At 40.4% G+C, this 21,670-nt stretch overlaps 1 protein-coding gene across 8 annotated transcripts in view; it reads left to right on the top strand.

The window, feature by feature from the left end:
• Window positions 1-21,670, top strand: part of LOC115437967 (uncharacterized) — a 100,180-nt gene that overhangs the window by 9,420 nt on the left and 69,090 nt on the right. For 7 of the 8 annotated variants that reach the window (XM_030161381.1, XM_030161382.1, XM_030161383.1 and 4 more), the window contains 2 exons: window positions 249-581; window positions 2,066-2,398. In XM_030161381.1, the coding sequence (XP_030017241.1) occupies window positions 249-581; window positions 2,066-2,398 (666 nt within the window). The remainder of the gene's footprint in view (window positions 1-248; window positions 582-2,065; window positions 2,399-21,670) is intronic. The other variant, XM_030161385.1, reaches the window with a different exon arrangement.

Here is a 21,670-nt window from a genome sequence, read left to right as displayed (position 1 = left end):
TTCACACATGTGTTGAACAGACATTTTAGTAGCAGTCATCCCAAACATATGACAGATAACATACCAGCAGGGCAGTCTGAGACTGAACTGGAACTGCTGTGATCCTGATGACATTCACAAACAGACTCAAAACTTCAGACACACACACAAGTACTTGGTTCTGCTGCTGATTCCATCATCACTTAGAACTGGATCCATGGCAGATGTTTTCCTCTACTGTTGTCTGATGGTATGGGTGTTGTTCTCAGTCCAACAGGTGGAGGGGGATTCAGAGGAGGAGTCTGTCCTGCTGCCCTGGAAAACCACATTACATATAGAGGACGTCAGTCAGCTCACAGTGGAGTGGACGGCCCGTTATAACAGGAAGGTCCATGTGTATGTGGACGGCTCTGACAGAACTAATGAACAGAACCATAAATACAGAAACAGAACAGAGATGAAAGAAGACCCACTGAGAACTGGAGACCTCAGTCTGACCCTGAAACACCCCACAGACTGGGACAGTGACACCTACACCTGCACCGTCTACAACAGAGACAAGCAGATCCTGAGGAGGAAACAAGTGAAACTGAAGGTCAAAGGTCAGTGCTGTAGACACAGGTCATTCCTAGTTCTAGAACACTGAGCCCTTCTTAGAGTCAGCATTCTAGACGTGGCTCAGTCCTCTACATACAGGTCAGTGTGCTGAAGGGAAACCACAAACACTGCAGCATTCATTAGATTAAAATGACATACAGTACATTGCTCTTTCAAAACTCTGAAAAATGTCCTTATTATTTTTTCCTGACATTCCAAAGTCAAATAGAATTTGTCAAATATTTTCCATCCAGTCTCACATTAACATGATATAGATCAGGATGATAACATCAACTTATGGGTTTGTTTCTACAGTCCTTTGACACAACAGCAGAAATCTTCCTTCATTTTCCAAACTGTTGAATCCTCTGGAGGGTTGCAGGGATGCCAGGGCCTATCCTGACTACCAACAAGGAAATGCATGGTGTACTCGGAATATTTGTCTAGGTCAGCGCTAACATGTACAGACCCACAACCATTCACTCACATTCTTTGGATTTAAACTCAACAATTAACCCATAAAATGCATGTGTGTGGATGGTGGGAGGAAGCCAGAGGACCTGGTCTGAGAAAGGCCACCACCAGCAGGTTTAGGTTTTTACAAAGTCTGATAGAAGACTGTGTGCTGTGAAAAAGGAGGTGGAATTCCAACCCAATACCTGATAGTGACTGTTTTCAAAAAGAATGTTTTCTTTCATGTTGTACATTCAATTGTGTTTAAAGTGTCGTTAAAAACTGATGCGTTAAAGGTGAAGTTCCTGGTATTTACTCCCACCTAGTGGTGAACTTGTAGACTCAGAACCAACTGAACTCTGCTCCCCCTCTCTTAGGGGGGACCCAAAAACCCTCCCAGTCCTTCACTAGTGTCAGTCTTTCTTGTCATTCCTTCTGGTCTTTTCTGTTCAGATTGTTGAAACCACTTCTTCAACACGTTTGTATAAACTGGCTTTGATGGAATGACACACTTTGACTAATTCTCCTTTTACTCTGTGGTTTGTTGGTTAAAGTTTCCTTGTGTGACATTGTCTTTACTGATGTTTAATATCCTCAGTTCCTTTCAAATCCAACTGGATCATATAAAAGGAGTATGGTTATTGGCTGAACCCTCATTGAGTCACTCCTATTATTTATTATTTCCTAAAAATCCACAAACATCTGAGGAAACCACCTGTGAATACAGCATGGAGCAAATCCAATCAATTCTCCAGACTGAACCACATCTACAGATGAAACTGGAGTTATTCACACATGTGTTGAACAGACATTTTAGTAGCAGTCATCCCAAACATATGACAGATAACATACCAGCAGGGCAGTCTGAGACTGAACTGGAACTGCTGTGATCCTGATGACATTCACAAACAGACTCAAAACTTCAGACACACACACAAGTACTTGGTTCTGCTGCTGATTCCATCATCACTTAGAACTGGATCCATGGCAGATGTTTTCCTCTACTGTTGTCTGATGGTATGGGTGTTGTTCTCAGACCAACAGGTGGAGGGGGATTCAGAGGAGGAGTCTGTCCTGCTGCCCTGGAAAACCACATTACATATAGAGGACGTCAGTCAGCTCACAGTGGAGTGGACGGACGATGATAACAGGAAGGTCCATGTGTATGAGGACGGCTCTGACAGAACTAATGAACAGGACGAAATATACAGAAACAGAACAGAGATGAAAGAAGACCCACTGAGAACTGGAGACCTCAGTCTGACCCTGAAACACCCCACAGACTGGGACACTGACACCTACACCTGCACCGTCTACAACAGAGACAAGCAGATCCTGAGGAGGAAACGAGTGTCTCTGGAGGTCAAAGGTCAGTGCTGTAGACACAGGTCATTCCTAGTTCTAGAACACTGAGCCCTTCTTAGAGTCAGCATTCTAGACGTGGCTCAGTCCTCTACATACAGGTCAGTGTGCTGAAGGGAAACCACAAACACTGCAGCATTCATTAGATTAAAATGACATACAGTACATTGCTCTTTCAAAACTCTGAAAAATGTCCTCATTATTTTTTCCTGACATTCCAAAGTCAAATAGAATTTGTCAAATATTTTCCATCCAGTCTCACATTAACACTGTATATATCAGGATGATAGCATCAACTTATGGGTTTGTTTCTACAGTCCTTTGACACAACAGCAGAAATATTCCTTCATTTTCCAAACTGTTGAATCCTCTGGAGGGTTGCAGGGATGCCAGGGCCTATCCTGACTACCAACAAGGAAATGCATGGTTTACTCGGAATATTTGTCTAGGTCAGCGCTAACATGTACAGACCCACAACCATTCACTGTCACATTGTTTGGATTTTATCTGAAGGTCAAAGGTCAGTCCTGTAGACACAGGTCATTCCTAGTTCTAGAATACTGAGCCCTTCTTTCCCCTTCCCTGTCGAACCTCCACAATCACAAACAGCAGTGTGGAGTTACTCATGGTGCAGATTTTAATGATATAAAGGGTGAGGAAGCAAAATGTACAATGAACATTTAGTTGTTTTTTCTCAGCAGGCACTACGTCAATTGTTTTGAAACCAAACATATACTGATGTCATAATCATACCTAACACTATTATCCGTACCTTTTCAGAAACTTTTGCCCATATGAGTAATCAGGAAAGCAAATGTCAAAGAGTGTGTGATTTGCTGAATGCACTCGTCACACCAAAGGAGATTTCAAAAATAGTTGGAGTGTCCATAAAGACTGTTTATAATGGAAAGAAGAGAATGACTATGAGCAAAACTATTACCAGGAAGTCTGGAAGATACTATTAAAGATGAATGGGAGAAGTTGTCACCCCAATATTTGAGGAACATTTGCGCAAGTTTCAGGAAGCGTGTGAAGGCAGTTATTGAGAAAGAAGGAGGACACATAGAATAAAAACATTTTCTATTATGGACATTTTCTTGTGGCAAATAAATTCTCATGACTTTCAATAAACTAATTGGTCATACACTGTCTTTCAATCCCTGCCTCAAAATATTGTACATTTTGCTTCCCCACCCTGTATATTTTAGTATTTTTAATCAGGCTGGATAATCCATCCATCCATCCTTCCTTCCTTCCCTGTCCAGCTGTGTCATATATCATTTCCTACATATTCCAGGGGTTTCGTCCTCATTGGACCTGCCCAGAACACCTTGTGCCACATGTACTTAATAACACTGTTGTGACAAAGTGTTAGTTCTGGACAAACTGTGACTTGTCCAGAGGTCTAATAATAAAACCCCCAGGTTCAGATCCAGACCAGTCCTCCCAGTCACACTCCTCTGGTCTCATTGTCATTGCCCATGTGAATGTAGAAGTTTCTCAGTAGAACAGTGGAGTCCCTGAGGGGAGCGCCTTCCAGCACACCACCACCAGACTCCAAGAAGACCAGCAGGGTCCACCTGGGACAGACCACAGTCACAACCTGTTCCTGAACTGAAGCTCCACCCTCTCATTCAATGGATGAACTCCAACATAAAGCCACTGAACCAGAGTTCTAGCAGAGGTGTGGAGCAGGTGGAGGAACCCCACACCTGCTCTGCACCTCGCACCCTGAATACCACCTGAATTAAAAAAAAAAAAAAACAAAGTCCTGGGACCTTTGAGGAGATGGGTTCCAGAGCCCAGGTCTAGTCTGGACCTCTGAACCATCTTCCACAGCTCCGCCTCCTTCCCCACCAGGACAGTAGTATTCTGTGTCCTAGAGCCAGTTTAGACCACCATGGATTTGTGGTTGTAGTCCTCTAATCAGCCTTCTCTGCTGTTCCTGGTCCCAGAACTGAAGTTGAGCAATTATTCCATCTTTTCCTTTTACAGAGGCTGATTTTCCTCCATATAGAAGATCTGATGATAAAAAACTGTCTCATGTTTATGTCATGTTTCCTTCCAGTTCAACAGGTGGAGGTGGAGGAGGGGGCGTGGTCAGCCCTGCTGCCCTTCAGAACGACCCCTGACCTGCCTCAGGACGCCAGAGTGGTGTGGGGGTACCGTACTAATGACTGGAAATACATACATGTCCATGTGTCTGAGAAGAAGTCAGCTCAACCTGGTGAACAGGACGACAGATACAGAAACAGAACAAAGATGAATGAAGACCCATGGACGACTGGAGACTGCAGTCTGACCCTGAATGACCTCCAACAGGACGACTCTGGAACATATGTTTGTGTAGTCATCAGAGATGGAGACACCCTGAGAGGGAAAACAGTGGAGCTGAAGGTCAAAGGTCAGAGTTCAGATGCAGGTCAGAGGTCAGGTGTGTCTCTGTCCTCTGTCTCCTCTGCAGACAGATCTCAGATCACATATCAGTTTCCTCCAATAAGAGAAGATGCAGAAGCTGAAGCAGCTGTTTGATTGATCTGTTGTGTGTGTGTTTGTGTTTGTCCAGTCCAACTCCTAAACTGAGGCTTGATCTTATTCTTCTTGAATATATGAAACAGGTCAATACCATAGAAATACACACACTTCAAAGCACTCAGACTGTGCTTTTCCACTCTTCATTATTGTATTTCTAGTGTTTGTTTCTCTGTGATGACAGTCTGTCCTCCAAACCAAAGAAAATCCAAACTATCAAATCCAAACCACTGCAGCAAAATCAGACAAATGAACACTGTCAGAGAGGATGGATTTTCCAACAGGATGATGATGTGAACCCTATCTGTAAATCCACCATGGACGCCCTCACAGACTCCAGCTGAAGGTTTGGAACAGACCTCACAGTCCCAGACTTGAACATCATTGAACATCTGTGGGTAGATCTGAAGAGCTACGTATGAAGACCAACCAAGAATATTTAAGAACTAGAGTTCATTTACAGACAAGAATGGGAGAAAATCCCAAACACAAGAACTGGAAGACTTTCAGCTGCTACCAAAAGTATTTTAGTTTAGTTTGTATCGTGGACAATCCCAAATAATGAACTGTATCAATAAGAGTGAAAAGTTGCAGCTTTAGCCGACATGTCTATAATCCTGCTGTAGTCCTCAGCCTGACGACAATAGGAACCCTAAAAAAACAATAGATTACAGCAGAGTAATTAAAAAGAAAGACTTCAGACAGCTAAGAGACCAGATCCATCAGTACAGATAAACAGACTGTGGTGGACACAGCCACACATGGGAACATCTGTACAAACTAGAGCCCGGACCATTAATGGGGCCGATTATAGTGTATCAGCAATTAATCAACATCGGCCAATATGTAGCCGATATATGAACTGTTTTTGCTGAGCAGAGATTCTGTCACTTGCTGCTCCTGTGTGTGTGTGTGTGTGTGTGTGTGTGTGTGTGTATGTGTGTGTGTATGTGTGTGTGTATGTGTGTGTGTAGGTGTGTATGTGTGTGTGTAGGTGTGTGTGTGTGTGTGTGTGTGTGTGTGTGTGTGTGTGTGTGTGTGTGTGTGTGCTGCCCAGAGAATCAGAGGAACTTTAAAGTGAGTTAGTTTCACTTTCACTCCTGCTCGGACAATGATGCTATCACCCCCTCCCCCGCCCCCCCCCAGCACACGCTCTGACAAGGATGGACTGCTCCCCCCACCACCACCACCACACTCCGACCCCCCCACCCTGGCGAAAATCACGGACCGCTACCGCACACTCTAATGAAAATAGACCACTGAACCCCCCGGCTCCAAAAATCACAGAACCCCCCCCTGTCTTATGAAGTATTCACCCCCCCACACACACCCCCATGTCCGTGCACTTCCTGTCTCCCTCACAGTTTCATTCTGCAGACAGGCCTGGGTGTTAATAGTGTAGGGGAGACTGGGGACAGTTGTAACACGGGTCAGTTGTAACTCTTGCAGTTCCTCCAATCAGGAACAACTTAGGACTCATCTAATTCACTCTGCACATGCTCAGTTCAGTCCTTAGTCCACATGGGCAGTTGTAGTGTTGTGAGGCAGACACATCAATATTTGTGAGTGAAAACAGAATTGTGTGCTCAGTCATATTTTTACTCTAATTATTTTTGTGATCGCATAGTTTGCATTTGAACGTTGTGTCAATTATCTTTGTCAGATAAACACAGATTTATGCAACTGTTTATCCACCTGTCCACAATTATCTAATATCAGATTATTATATCCTGTGTAGATCAGTGTTCTTATTTCATATATCGGCAAATATATCGGATATCAGCTTTTTTTTAAGCCCCCAATATCGGTATCGGCCCCAAAAATCCCATATCGGTCAAACACACTGTCACCTTATTAGTTTTCATGTCTCATTCTTTCTGTAACTTTGGTGGGCAGCTCATGGTCTTCATTTGCAGTCAGTCCTTTAACGTACACCATGTAGTTTATTTTGTATTTCTTTATTTGAATGGTCCACTGTTGTATAGATGCACATATATGAACAGTGTAGGGGGACCATTACATTATTGATGTTCTGTTCTGTTAATCCTTGGTTCCTTTGTTTGAGTTTCCGTGTGGTGGAGTTTCCTGTCACCATCCTGATGTGGAAAAAAGGGGTGGCCAAGGGTGGAGCAACATTATATACTGCAGCCACCTCATCAGCAGAAACTATGGGCTGTGTTGTCATGGGGGGGGGGTGTAATGTGCCCAAAGCTTCAGTTGTATTTAGTTGTAGTTGGTGTCCATTTTGTTTTGCCCTTGTTTGTTTCATGGTTTGTCCAAACCTCTATCCATGCTCCCACTGAGTCTCATTTTGGTGGGTCAGTTTTTGTCAGTTGGTTTGATGCATCAGTTCTTCTTCTCAGCCTTAGTTGTTATTATTTTGTGTACAGTTCTGTTATGTGGACCTCTTATATATACTTAATTGTTAAAATTATCATTTGTAATCATTTTTGTAATAATTTTGGGTGAATCCAAACCCACAGCTGTCTCCTGGTTGTCTTACTGCTGGGTTTTTAACACAGATAAAAGAGAACAGTAAAGCATCAGTCCAGTCCTACAGACAGCACATCCAATCCAAACATACAAAAGCAGCACATCCAGTAGAATCCCACAGAATCCATCAGCACAGGATCACAGACACAGATGGAAACAGACATCACATATGGACACACAGCATCCATGACCATGACACACACACACACACACACACACACACACACACACACACACACACACACACACACACACACACACACACACACACACACACACACACACACACACACACACACACACACATGTTAGTGTGTACAGGTGTAGATGTGTACAAACTGTGTTTTTCATGTGGCTGTAACAGTGCAGTATGTATGTGTATGTGGAATGTGGGGGGACGTCAGTTCCAGTTTAGTGTTGCTTGAACAGAATGAGAACTGACCAAATGTGCTTTTCCTGAATGGGGCTGAGAAGTCACCCCGTGTGGTGCTTCTGCTGATCGGACTAGTGTTATTACACTGGTTTAGGAAGGAATTTCATGCTGTGACGCTCATTAAAGGGGTCTGACTAATTCCAGAGTGTGGAAGGTGGACCAGTTTTTACACGTCACAGCTGTGTCTTTTAATGCTGACAGTTTTTCTCCATATCCTGTAGAGCCCACAGTTTTTCACTCAACTATATTTCATACTGTAGGTGTAGAAGTTAGTTCTGACCTGGAGTAGACTGTGGTCAGTCTGTACAAAATGAAGACCATATGTTAACTTGATCTGTTGTTCCTACCTCTACATCTTCAGCATCTGGGGTTATCTGAAGATCCCAGTTTGTTTATTTATTTAGAACATGCAAAGAAACAAAACGAAGCAAATTAAGACAAAAACAAAATAACATTTAAATGAACAGATTCTATCTTCAAACACATACAAGTCTGAATTTTGCAAAAGGAGTAGGAAGAAGTATAAACTTCAGATCCCAGTTCAAGTCCAACACATCCTTGTTTTTGTGTTCTAATGTGTACACAGATTCTATAAAATGGAGATCATGTTGGTCTTATTTCCAACCCTTCTAATATGATATCTAACTCTTATTGTCCAGTCTCCATAAATCTACTCTTAATAAACCCAGTGGACTTTGTGGTCCCTCCATATGAACATGTGTCCAGCAGATGGCACCACTGTTTCTGCTGTCAACTTCATTTGGATCCAGAGGGTCCCACAGCTGCATTTCCAGTCCATCCCTTTCAGATCTGCTTCTGACAAAAACAGATGAACGCTTGTAATTGAGTCTGAGCATCCACAGAGTGGAGTTTACTGCAGATCAGCCACTGTTTGTGAAGTGAGGAACTGACCAAACTGGAGATCTGCTTCAAATATGAAAGCACTGACACATCTGTGGAGCTGATATGAGCATGCCACCGCTCCTGTTCACACTGACTGTATCCAAAAGCAGCCACAGTTTGAACAGGTGATCATTTAAAAGACTTCAGCACAAACTGATTCAATAAACAACTTCTGCTTTTATTTCCTACATTTGTGTGCTTCCAGTTATTTGGGTTTTTATAGAAGAAAACACAACATTTGAAGACAGCAGTCATCTAACTCACCAAATCCTCCTAAAAGTTGCTCACTTTTCATTTGAATTTAGAAGAACCATTTGTCCATCATAAATCAGAATAATTGATAAAATAATTTTAGTATTTATTTATTTAGTTACAAGACAGTGTGTATTGGCATTAGTTACAAAGAACAAGATGCGTGCATCAGATTTAGCAGAGGAGCTAATTTCCATCTGTTGTCCTGGACAAACGATCAACAGAATAAAACATCACATGGTTCCAAAGTACTAATATACAGAATGAAAACCATGAAGCAATGACAGATATAGGAACATATGCTCAGGCTGAACGGTTCCAGCCAAATACATAAGAAGGGACTGACATTCTAAAAGTACAAGAACATTTTCCTAGAATAAGAAGAAAATATGAAAGAAAGAAGAGAGAGAAAAAAAAAAAAGGAAAATTGAAGACTAAATAAATAAATAATTTTATTTATTTTTATTTTTTATTTTATTTCGAACATGCAAAGAAAATAAGACAAACAAAGCAAATTAAGACATAAAAAAAAACATTTAAATGGACAGACTATCTTCAGCACATACAAGTCTGAATTTTGCAAAAGGAGTAGGAAGAAGTCTAAACTTATTTAATCCAACCCCTCTGTGCTTTTACACCTTTATCATTAACTTTATACAACAATCAGCCCATACTATTTCCCTAATTTTAGCATCGAACCACAACAATCCATAATGCAGTAAGTGAATGATCCCCAACAGTCTGTTCATGTCAGTGCAGTCGTACAAACAGACTCAACAAATCCAACATTCTCTTCAATAATTCCAGCAGATTTATCAGTACATCATCATTCATAAACAAACAGCCTCATTGTCATTATTAAATACTGGACCTCTCAACAATCAATTCTTTATATCTTTTTTTAAACTGAATTATGTTTGATATTTGTTTTATCTCCACACACAGTTTGTTCCAGTTTTCCTCCACAGATGGTCATACAGAAACTTTTTAATGTAGTGTGTACTTTATGAATCTTTAAATTTAATTTTCCCCTTAAATCAGAGCCTCCCTCTCTTTCACTAAACATTTCTTGAATATTGCCCGCTAATAAATTGTTCTTTGCTTTATATATTATTTGAATAGTTTTGAATTCCACAAGGTTAATGAGTTTTAAAGTTTTAGATAAAGGTAAAAATAGTGGATTTGTGTGTTCACCAAAACCAACATTGTGAACAATTCTTCTTGCTCTTTTTTGCAATATAAAAATTCTATGTAATGAACTTGTATATGTATTTCCCCATCCCTCCAAACAGTCACTTAAATAAGGTCAGATCAATGAATTCTACAGAATGTTCAGTGATTTCTGATCTAATCTCCCCTTTGCTCTGGCCAGGACTCAGATGCTTCTGGATCGTTTGTTTTGTACATGTTTTATGTGAGTTTCCAGAAAATTTTATCATCAATTATCACTCCAAGAAACTTGTTTTGATTCACCCTTTCTGTATCTACACCATCTATTTGTACCTTTATCTCATTACTTGTTTTACATTTGCCAAAAATCCTGAATTTTGTTTTACATAGGTTTATCGACAACCTATTTTTGTCAAACCATAATTTAGTTTTGTTTAGCTCAGAAGTGATTATGTCCAAAAGTTGCTGTAAATCCTCACCGGTTCCTAGAATATTTGTGTCATCAGCATATAGTATAAATTTCATTTGTTTAGATACTTTACATATATCGTTAATGTACATTAGAAACAGTTTGGGTCCCAACACTGACCCCTGGGGGACACCACACACAATACCCACACAAGATGACGTGACATTCTTATTACATTTGGAACTTTTATTACATAATGGGAATTTATTACATAATGCGGCTCAACAAGGTGCTGTGTCCGGAGCTGTCATCGTGGTCTTTGTGGTCTTCATGGTCTTCATGGTCTTCATGGTCTTCGTGGTCTTCATGGTCTTCGTTGTCTTTTGTTAGTGACCAAAACATGATAGAAAAAGCAGAGAAAAGACAAACACTGATGTTTAATGGATAGAAAAACATAATATTATAAAAATATAGAGTTGGTGCAAATGACAAATGAACACACATCAAATTAAAACCTCATGCATGTACAAATATAAATGTACTTCCATGCTGAAAATAACTGACCTGAGATATTTGATCACGTGCACATGGCGCCCTCTGCTGTCTGAAATATGACATTACATATTTTATGTTTTGCTGTATCAACTTTCCCGAGTTCTTTTTTTTTTTTTTTTTTTTAGGCTCAGTATAACTAAAACCTGCCAGTTCTTTTACATTTCCAAAGTGGTACAACAACAAATCATATTATTTAAAAAAGGGTATTTTTGTGCAGTGGACAGTTATTCATCCTTTAATTAAACGACATTATCTGCAGTGATTCCAGCTCTTTGTGTCATTTTCTAACATATGTTAGAGTTAGTTTACTGTAAATGTTGCTGTGTCACTTGAATTTCCCCACTGTGGGATAAGTAAAGTCTAATTTTACCCTGATATATTGTTTAACTAGAAGCACTCGGAGAGCGCAGACCTCCGCCAAGGCTGATCAGTGGCCCCCCCCGTGGGCCCCCCCCAACCCCGATCACCACCAAAATGTAATCATTTCTTCCTTATCCCATTTCCAACAAACCCTGAAAATTTCATCCAAATCTGTCCATAACTTTTTGAGTTATGTTGCACACTAACGGACAGACAGACAAACAAACCCTTGCAAAAACATAACCTCCTTGGCGTGGGGGGGGGGGCACTGATCAACCTTGGCGGAGGTCTGCGCTCTCCGAGTGCTTCTAGTTTTAAATGTGTGGTAAATGGGATTTTCAATGTTCAATGTAAATGTCCACAGAGTCCACATTCTACAGTGGATGTGGACAGTTTAGTTCCAGATACAAGAGATTGTTCTAAGCTACAGGTGGATCCAATTGGAGGCTAATTGGAGTCGTTTTGAGTTTTTTTTATGAATTTTGGAAAATTGCTCAATGATGACAGATGGAAAATTGTAGATGTTGTGACCTTGCTGTGACCTTTGAACTTTGGCCTACTGGGACCAGAATGTAATGGGTTGGTCCCAGGGCCTAGGCCTATCTGTGGGGAAGAGTTGGGAAAGATGGTTGTAACGGTTTTCCCCTAAAGTTGAGAACAAACAGAGTTTTATAATTTGCTGACATCTGGCTCATCTGAAGGCTCACAATCTAAGTTATTTGCCTGGAAAGAGGACTTGCAGAGTGAAATTTCAGATGAAGACTGGAAAATAGCCTGTGCTGATGCCCAGTCCAAAAGTATTAATACACGCCTTAAACTAATACAATATAAATGGTTAATGCGGACATATGTGACACCGGTGGAACTAAATCGATACAGAGAAAATATACTAGACACATGCACAAAATGTTTGGAACATAGAGGGACATTGTTTCACTGTATTTGGCAATGCACAAAGATTCAAAAGTTTTGGGAACAGGTAAGAGCTATAATTGAGAAGATAATTTCAAAAAAGATTTTGCTGGACCCTAAGCTTTTTCTGCTGGGCTTATATTCACAGACACAGAATTATAGTAAAAATGAATGAACCTTTATAGAGCTCAGCTGACTGTATGCCAAAAAATGTATTGCACAGTTATGGAAAAATGTTCACAGACCAAATACAGCTCATTGGATGAGACAAATGCTATCAGACCTTCCATTAGAAAGGATCACTTACATATTGAAGGCTAAACAGCACAGATTTGAGAATATATGGAGACCTTTTATTAATTATGCCAAGAATCATGATTTAACAGATGTTCAAGTTGACTGATTGCTGTAGGCAGTACAGTTCCTACATTTTTACAAGTTTTACTTTTTTCTGAAGTATGCACTACATTTTGTATTTACTACAATTTAAAATCCACTTAGTATAGATTACCATTCATTAATATAAGAGAAGAGAATTGTTGTTGAGTCTGTGTTCATTTGTTTGTTTTTGTTTGTTTTTGTTGTTTTTTAGAGCTAAAACAGTTTTTGGATAGGCTGTTAACTGTCGAATTGATAGTTCCTGTTTTTTTTTTTTTTGTGTGTGATCAGTTGATCAGTTTGAATACTGTCCTTCAAAAAGATCAGTGCTGGATCTTGGTTGTGAACAGGGGGAGACAGCTGAGGGCACCATTTTAGACCTTGGTATACACTGATAACTTTTCAGTGTTTTCTGACATCTGATGGACGGTTCACCTGATTGGGGATTAGGAAGATAATCAACGGATTATTGGACAATATTTGGATTTAGATTGCAGCCCTCTTTATTTATTTAATTTTGTATTTCTTGTTTTTGAGTTTAATGAAGCAAACTGACAGTGTAAATCACAATCAAACAGGGTAGTGCATAAAATGAAATGTCCAGAAACTGGTCAGATGATGCTCCAGCCCAAGGATATTGCAAGAGCATTTGCCTCTTATCACCAGGATTTGTATAAGGAAGAAAGCTGCCCAAATAGGACGGAAAAGGCTGAAAATCTCCTTAATTCAATAAATCTTGAAAAAGTGAATGAAGAGGAGGCTGACCGAATAACACGGCCGGTTACCACTGAAGAGATGAAAAAAAGCATCTTGAAACTTAAAAACAGTAAATCTCCAGCAGTGGATGGCCTTCCTGGAGAATATTCTAAAATGTTTGAAGAGGAGCTGACACCGCTTTTGCATAAAGTTTAGAACTACACACTCTCTGAAGGTGATCCTCCTCAGCCTTGGTCTGAAGCCATTATTAGTGTTCTACACAAAGATGGTACAGATCCAACTCTCTGTACGTCTTATCGCCCCATCAGCCTCCTATGTGTTGATCTGAAAATACTTACAGCCATTATTGCAAATAGAATCCAAAATCACATGAGGAAACTAGTGGAAGCTGACCAGACTGGTTTTATTGCACAAAGACAAGGGGCTGATAATGTTAGAAGGGCCTTAAATCTTCACATTATTGCACAAAGAAGAAACACTCCATCAGTGCTTCTCAGTTTGGATGCTGAGAAGGCATTTGATCGGGTGGATTGGGCTTTTCTTCAACAAACTCTGAAACATATGGGCTTTAATAACACCTTTATTAAATGGAGCCAAACTTTCTATAAAAACCCCAGGTCACGAGTGAGGGTTAATGGTCACTGCTCTGAATTTTTCCCACTGGGACGCGGCACTAGACAGGCTGAAATTCTCTCTCCCTCACTGTTTGATCTTAGTTTAGAACGCTCTCTGAACTGATTAGATCCAACCCACTCATACAGGGAATAAGAGATGAAACCAATGCCCACATAAGATGTCTCTTTTTGCAGACGATATTTTATTATTTTTAGAGAACCCTATCACTTCTGTCCCTGCTCTGCTTCAAACCCTCAAACAATATCGTATAGTATCAGGTTACAAAGTGAACATCAGTAAATCTGAAGCTTTTATGATTGTTGGGAACTGGCCGTCACAGCTGATAATCTAGTCTCGTTCAGACATTCAAAACAGGGGTTCAGATATTTAGGACTAATTCTTACCCCCAAGACCACACAGCTGTTTTCAGCTAATTACAATCAATTATTGAAGGAAATTAAAACTGATTTAAATAAATGGGATGTACTTCCACTCTCTCTAACAGGAAGAATTGAATGCATAAGAATGAATGTGCTTCCTAGATTGTTATTTTTGTTTCAAACTCTCCCGGTCTTTCTATCACAGTCTGCTTTTAGATCATTGGACAAACTCAAATCAAAATTCATTTGGCAAACAAAGACCAAGAGTACGTCTGTAAATCTTGATGTCTGATAAGGGAAACGGGGGTTTCAAATTGCCTAACTTCAGATTGTATTATTGGCCAGCCCAATTAAAAGCAATGGTCGCCTGGATCATTGGTGATCCAGAATCACAGTGGGTGTCTTTGGAGGAGGAGTCACTGCCGGGGGTCTCCCTCTCGTGCCTCCGTTAATAGTCTGCAATCTCAGAAAAAAATAAGATTACAAATTTATGGGTTAAACACACATTAAAAATCTGGAACCAGATTCAAAAACATTTAAAAGGAAAAGTGTCCCTCTGTCCAGCCATGTCCATCAGTGGGAATCTGGAGTTCCTTCCATCTCTATCACAGGGTTTTGATCGGTGGGCTGAGAGGAAACTTATCACGATCAATCAGCTGTTTGAGGGAAACATATTTAAAACTTCTGACCGACTAAAAAGCAAATTTAACCTCCCATCAAACGACCACTATAGGTACTTCCAAATAAGAAATGACATAATAAAACATGCTGACGGGGATCACATCAGAAGAGAACCAACAAACACAGAAAGACCATTTTATCAGTTTGACTGAAATGATGGTGTAATGAAAAAACAAGTGTCCTTGATATATCAGAAGCTGTTGTTAGATTTTTCAGATAATACACAGCACATAAAACAACAATGGGAACTGGAATTAAATGTAATATTGGATGAGGATATCTGGGACATGTTTGCTGTGGTTGTCACAGGGGGTGGGGAGTCAGCTTTGGAAGGAATTTGACTGGAAGGTTAAAATACGATTTTTCAGAACCCCATTCAAATCTTTTCTCTCTAAAAGTGGGTGTTAGCAACAAGTGTTGGAGAAACTGTGGTCTGTGGTGATCAGACACACATATTTGGGAGTGCCCCACTGTGAAACCCTTCTGGACTAATGGAAAAGGCATGTTGGATAGTTGACTTCAAGTCAACCTCTGTATGGACCCATTCTTATTTTTACTGGACATGTTCCCTGATGGTCTGTCCCACGACCAAACATTCATACTACATCTTCTGATGACTGCGAGAAAAAATGATAACAATGTTATGGCTGAAACCTGAATCACCTACAATTGGACAATGGATACAAACAATTAAACAAGTTTGTGTAATGGAACAGTTAACAGCACAGCTACAGCTGAAGACTCCCACCTTTGAAAGAAGATGGAGACCAGCATTCAGTCTTATTGGAATGGATATTTAAGCCTGGATTGTTTTTTTCTTTTTGTTTTTTTCTGTTTTTTCTCTCCTTTTCTTCATTGTAACCAAATACTTTATATTGTAATCTTGGGCTCAATCTCAGGACAAATGTTGTTACTCTGTACATTATTTTTTTTTGTTGTTTTATTTTGTTTTCTTCAATAAAAGTTAAAAAAAAAAAAAAAAAAAAAATTAAAAAAGCAAAATCTCATGTAAAGGTGGGGCAAAAAACTGTATTTTAATTATGGAAATGTACTGTATTTTTATGAGATGGTTATTTTCCGTTACTTAACAGTATTTTTTTGGCACCCCTGCTGCCAGAATAATAGTGGAGTTTTGTTTTTGTTTTTTTGTTTTTTTACAGTGTAGTGGAGACACCTGTTGGACACTCTGTGGGACAAAGAATGCAAATCACGGTCATATTTTCTGGAGTTGTCCAGTGATCAGACCATTCTGGGAACAGCTGTGTGAACATTTAAAGAACATCTTCACTGAAACCATTCCTTGTAAATGTGAAGTCCTGTTTTTAGGAGATATTTCATCTGAGAACTGGACTGAAGGATAAAAAAAACAAACTGTTGTTCATGCTTTTGGCAGCAAAAACATTATTGTAACGAGCTAAGTACAAAGACTGAACCCAAAGCAAGACCACAGAGTACAAGTAAAGTTGAGTGTTTTTATTAAACACTTTAACAAGTGAAAAAATACAACACAGAGAATATTATTTCTGTGAAGCCACTGGGTCCGGGGGTTGACGTCTGGGCTGCGGGTGGAAATGGCTGACGACCAGCAAGGCCGAGCCGGGAAAACCCCAACGGAATCCCCACTAGGGACAAACAGAGGGAGGTCAAAAAACAAGCCAGGTCATACACAGGGGAGCAAACAATAAGGCAACGGGACATGGGGACAGGCAGAAGTCACGGTCAGTAATCCAGGCGAATGGTCGAAGCACAGGTACACGGTGGAGGCTGAGGTACACAAAGGGAGAAGGCAGAGACAGTCGGGTACACGAACCAGGTCGTAGACGAGCAGGCAGGACAGGAACAGGCTGACTCGGTAGTCGAGGGACGAAAACAGGCAGACAAACGAACAGGATCCAAAAACTAGTGATGGGTCCGGCAACACCGATGCGTCGGCACATGCGTCGAGCTCATGGAGCAAACCCCGTGTCGGTGCGCGTATCGCTTTAAGAAAGTCACGTGACCGATACAGTAGCTGTGGCGCCAAACTGTGTTTAAAGGGAAGCGCATCTGTCACCGGGATGTATCCCAAACGACTGCCAACATTTTGTAGCACTTTTTTTTTCCTCTATCTTGTCACTATGGAGCCCAGCAGGAACAGAAAGGTTTCGGCTGTGTGGGATCACTTTGATCTTATTTCGCCAACGAAGGTATTTGTTTCTATTTCCTTGTTTCATCCTGATCCTCAGTTTCCACTGGATCTGTCAGAATTAAAATCCATTTCAAAGTTACCATTAATTCAGTGAATTAAAGTAAGTTTTATTCATTCATTTCATTTTACTGCAGGTTAAATGTGGCATCTGTCAAACAGAACTATCACACACAAACAGAAGCACATCTTCACTGTTCAGGCACTACAGAGCACTGAATGAAAATGAGGACACAAACCGGCCTGCACCACGAATGAACACAGGTAGGCCTATACAGGCATTTTACAACTGCTCTGCCGTCGCTGTATTGGTAATTTATGCATCGCACACACTCTTAATTTATTAGTAAAAAAGTCATGTGATCAAATACCAACACTTACAGCAATAAGAAACAAATCCAGGCAAATTGTTTCCTACTTTAGATCAAGCACTACAGCAAAAGAGAAGCTCGCTCAAGTGCAGCAACAGATGGGACGGCCAACCCTAAAACTCATCAATGAGGTACCAACACACTGGAACAGCACATATCAGATGCTATCAAGGCTACATGATGAGAAGGAACCAGTGTGGGTTCCTCTTCCTCGCTCAGCACTAACATTACTCCACTGACGGCAGACGAGTGCACAGTCAGAGCACAGACACTGCTTGGGTTTGCTCCTTTCTATCAGGCCACAGTGGAGTTGTCAGAAGAGAAGAGAGTTTCTGGGTCAAAGGTCATCCCCATGATGAAAATGCTTTATCATGCACTTGAGCATAATGCTTCAAATTTGCACACACCTGACGCAATCCAACTACATGAACACCTTAGGCGTGGTGTCACTGACACTGCTTCCAGTCTGGAGTCACTGACTGTGTTGACACTATCAACACTTCCTGACCCAAGATTTAAATCACTCGGTTTCCGAAGTTCCAACAAATGTAGCGAAGCAATAAGTAGACTGAGAGCTGAATGTGCTGCTTTAATGGGCCACACATCAGCCCAGCCACAGCCTGGACCTTCCTCGCAACAACTTCAGGCATGTTCTTCAGCCTTATCTGTTTATTTGTGCATTTCATTGTTTGCAAATCATGTACTAAAATACCCATCTGTTGTTTCTTAGACAACCTGTGACAATATCTGGACAATGAAGTCGGCAGGCAAACCACCAACACCAGAGCAGATGCAATAATTGAGGTCCAGAGATGCATGTCAGAAGGCAACATCCCCCGTTTCAGTGATCCACTGAAATACTGGGACAGTCAAAGAAGAAATTACCCTCACCTGTTTCAGCTCTCTTTACAGTTTCTTTGCACACCAGCCTCCTCGGTGCCATGTGAACGATTATTTTCTAAACCCGGAGAAATTGCATCAAAAAAGTGAAATCGGCTGAAGGCCAAAACTTTGGAAAGGCTTATTTTTTTGAATAAAAATTTGTAAAAAAATAAATAAATAAATAAATAAATAAAATCCCAGTCCACAAGCATCCTCATTCACAACACGTTCACTTAGATTTTCATGTTATGATACATGTTCACATTATTTATTGACTGTATCTAAAAATATCAGATATTTTAAATCTAAATGAAGATATGAAATAATACAATATAAAATACAATGACTTAAATTATATTATTGTATATACTAGGTCATTAAATCAGTGTCAGTTGAGTCTGTACACTAGGTTGCCTGTAGGGATTTTTAAGGTCCAGCAGGTGTCAGTATTCAGTGACACAGTATCAACACAGTGTGTCATTGTGTCGACACGCTTCATGAGGCCTCATCGACCCATCACCACCAAAAACACCGGTGAGTGAGCACAACAAGTTGTAGAACACAAACTGGCAACTAGACAGGGGAAGACACAGGGTTTAAATACACAAGAGGGCGGGAAGACAATTGGACACAGGTGGAACACATCAGGGTGGAGCCAGGTAATCAGGGAAAAGGTGAAGACGATCAGGGAGAGGAAGTAAAGACACCAGACAAGACACATGAGGGAAACTTAACAAAATAAAACAGGAAATGACAGACAACACAGAAAAGACACACAAATCCAGACACAGTCCGGGAGCAGACATGACAATTATCAGTAGAAAATGCTGACAGTCTGAAGCAGCCACAACAGAAGGATGGATGGACATGGAACAGGACATTTACATTCTGGAGAAGTGGACATTTAGTTTGAAGGGTCAAAGGGAAGATTTTTCCACTATTTGGACAAACTATGTCAAACCTGTACATGATGTCACCTGAATATATCAGTGATGTGAACACATTTATATGACACACATTTGTGTTTGGGTTCATGGAAACATACACACATTAATGTGTTTGATCTGGATGAAGAAGAAGTGGAACAGGCCCTCTCCTCCAGCCCACTTTTAGTTTTGTCTTTACTTGTTTTTTTCTGTATCAGTTCTATATTCTACTGAAAAACTTGGATTAACACCTTTGTTCAAATTTGATGTGTGGATATTTAATTGTACCCGAAAGGGAAACTGGGTAAGATCGGCGTTAACAAGTAAATGAAGAATATAAATAAATAAATAAATAAATAAATAAATAAATAAACTGCACACACATCAACCAGGAAACAGGTCGTAGGCGGAGCCACATTCCACAGAACACAAATCATTTCCCAGAAATGACAGTGACAGTTGTTGTCAGTGTGAGCAGAGCTGCAGACGAGTGTGTGGAAGCTCCAACAAACCTTAAACCCACTGCAACACATCTGCTTCAAGTGTCATCTGTGAGATGAACTGAGCTGAACTACAGCCTCCACACACACACACACACACACACACACACACACACACACACACACACACTCATAGAACTGGGTTCATTTGAGTCAGCTGTGCTGAAAGTCTTCCTCTGACTGAACCACATGGATAAACCAACAGCATTTACACACATCTAGGGATGGAACGATTACCGGTATAATGATAAACTGCAGTCACATTTCCGATGGTTAGTATTACCGTTTAAATTCTAATTATTATGAGAACCGTGTCTGATTACCGCACTGACAAAACTCACAGTACGTTCATTTCCTGCAGAAGCAGCTCCACCCCAGGTGTGTGTGTGCACAGTTTATAATGTTTGGCCTCTGAGAACGTGGCTGAAGGAACTGCACGGACACAGCTGCACAGATAGTCCATGGGCCACATGAGATGTCGGTACCACTCAAGGTGGCAAAGGTTGCTTATACTTTTTGAACAGATCCATGTCTGTAGTCCACATTTTGGTCTGATAACCTTTCTGCAGTCACAGCTAAATGACTGTTTTCAACTGTTAAAGGCCCCACCCCCACTGAAAAAATGCATTTTTGACACTGGTGCCCATCTTGGTATTGGCCCTGATTAAGGACATGTTTCAATGTTTTATATGAACATGTTTGGTATCATTTTAAAGAGGACACCCTGGGCTTTCATTCCAGCTCTTTTGTGAATACTTTTGACAAATACAGTAGACACTGGAGCTCTTCAAACTTTTAATCACATAATTTTTCCTACCATTTTCGCCTAAATCATCTCTTTTCTTTTAGTCCTGTGGCATCAGGAAGCATCAGAGATACAAAATACAAACACTGCAATACTGGCATGACTCTAAGGATTCAGGAAATGTATAATTTACCCCATATTTTCTCACTGTGGGGGGGTGATTTTCAGCCGAATGTCAGGCAGACAGTTATTCTAATAAAGCAGAACAAACAGTACGATGGGGCTTCTGATCCTGTCAGCTGACATGGCGGCTGCGTGTTAGTGACGCATGTAGCGTCGCATTGTGTAATAACGATGCAATATGGAATAATGTAATACTTTTTCACCTCATTGTGTAACAACGCCACGTTTTGTAATTAAATTTTTGAACGCATTTTAGAACAAGAAAAGCACTCGGAGAGCGCAGACCTCCGCCAAGACAGATTGAGCCCCCCCACCCACCTGATAACCACCAAAATGTAATCATATGTTCCTTGTGCCAGTATCAACATTGCCTGAAAATTTCATGGAAATCCGTTCATAACTTTTTGAGTTATCTTGCTAACAAACAAACAAACAAACAAACAAACAAACACACCAAGCAAAGTGATCTTAAAGTAAACTTTGCCACATTTTGTAATAACTTATCACATATTGCATCAGTTATTACAAAATGCGAGTGTAACACTTGGGGAAAAAAAGTAATAATTTGGTGCATTATGTAATAAACCATCAAAAAACCACTGAAATTGATGCCTTAACTGGAAAAACCATCATACCAGCAGAACAACATTAAGCATTCTAGATTAATTAGAATTCAGTTTAAAAAACACAAAGAACA

The sequence above is a fragment of the Sphaeramia orbicularis genome, chromosome 17, assembly GCF_902148855.1.
Source record: "Sphaeramia orbicularis chromosome 17, fSphaOr1.1, whole genome shotgun sequence".
NCBI classification, from domain to species: domain Eukaryota; kingdom Metazoa; phylum Chordata; class Actinopteri; order Kurtiformes; family Apogonidae; genus Sphaeramia; species Sphaeramia orbicularis.
Note: the sequence above shows the minus strand (reverse complement) of the source record. Positions and strands in the feature narration are given on the sequence as shown.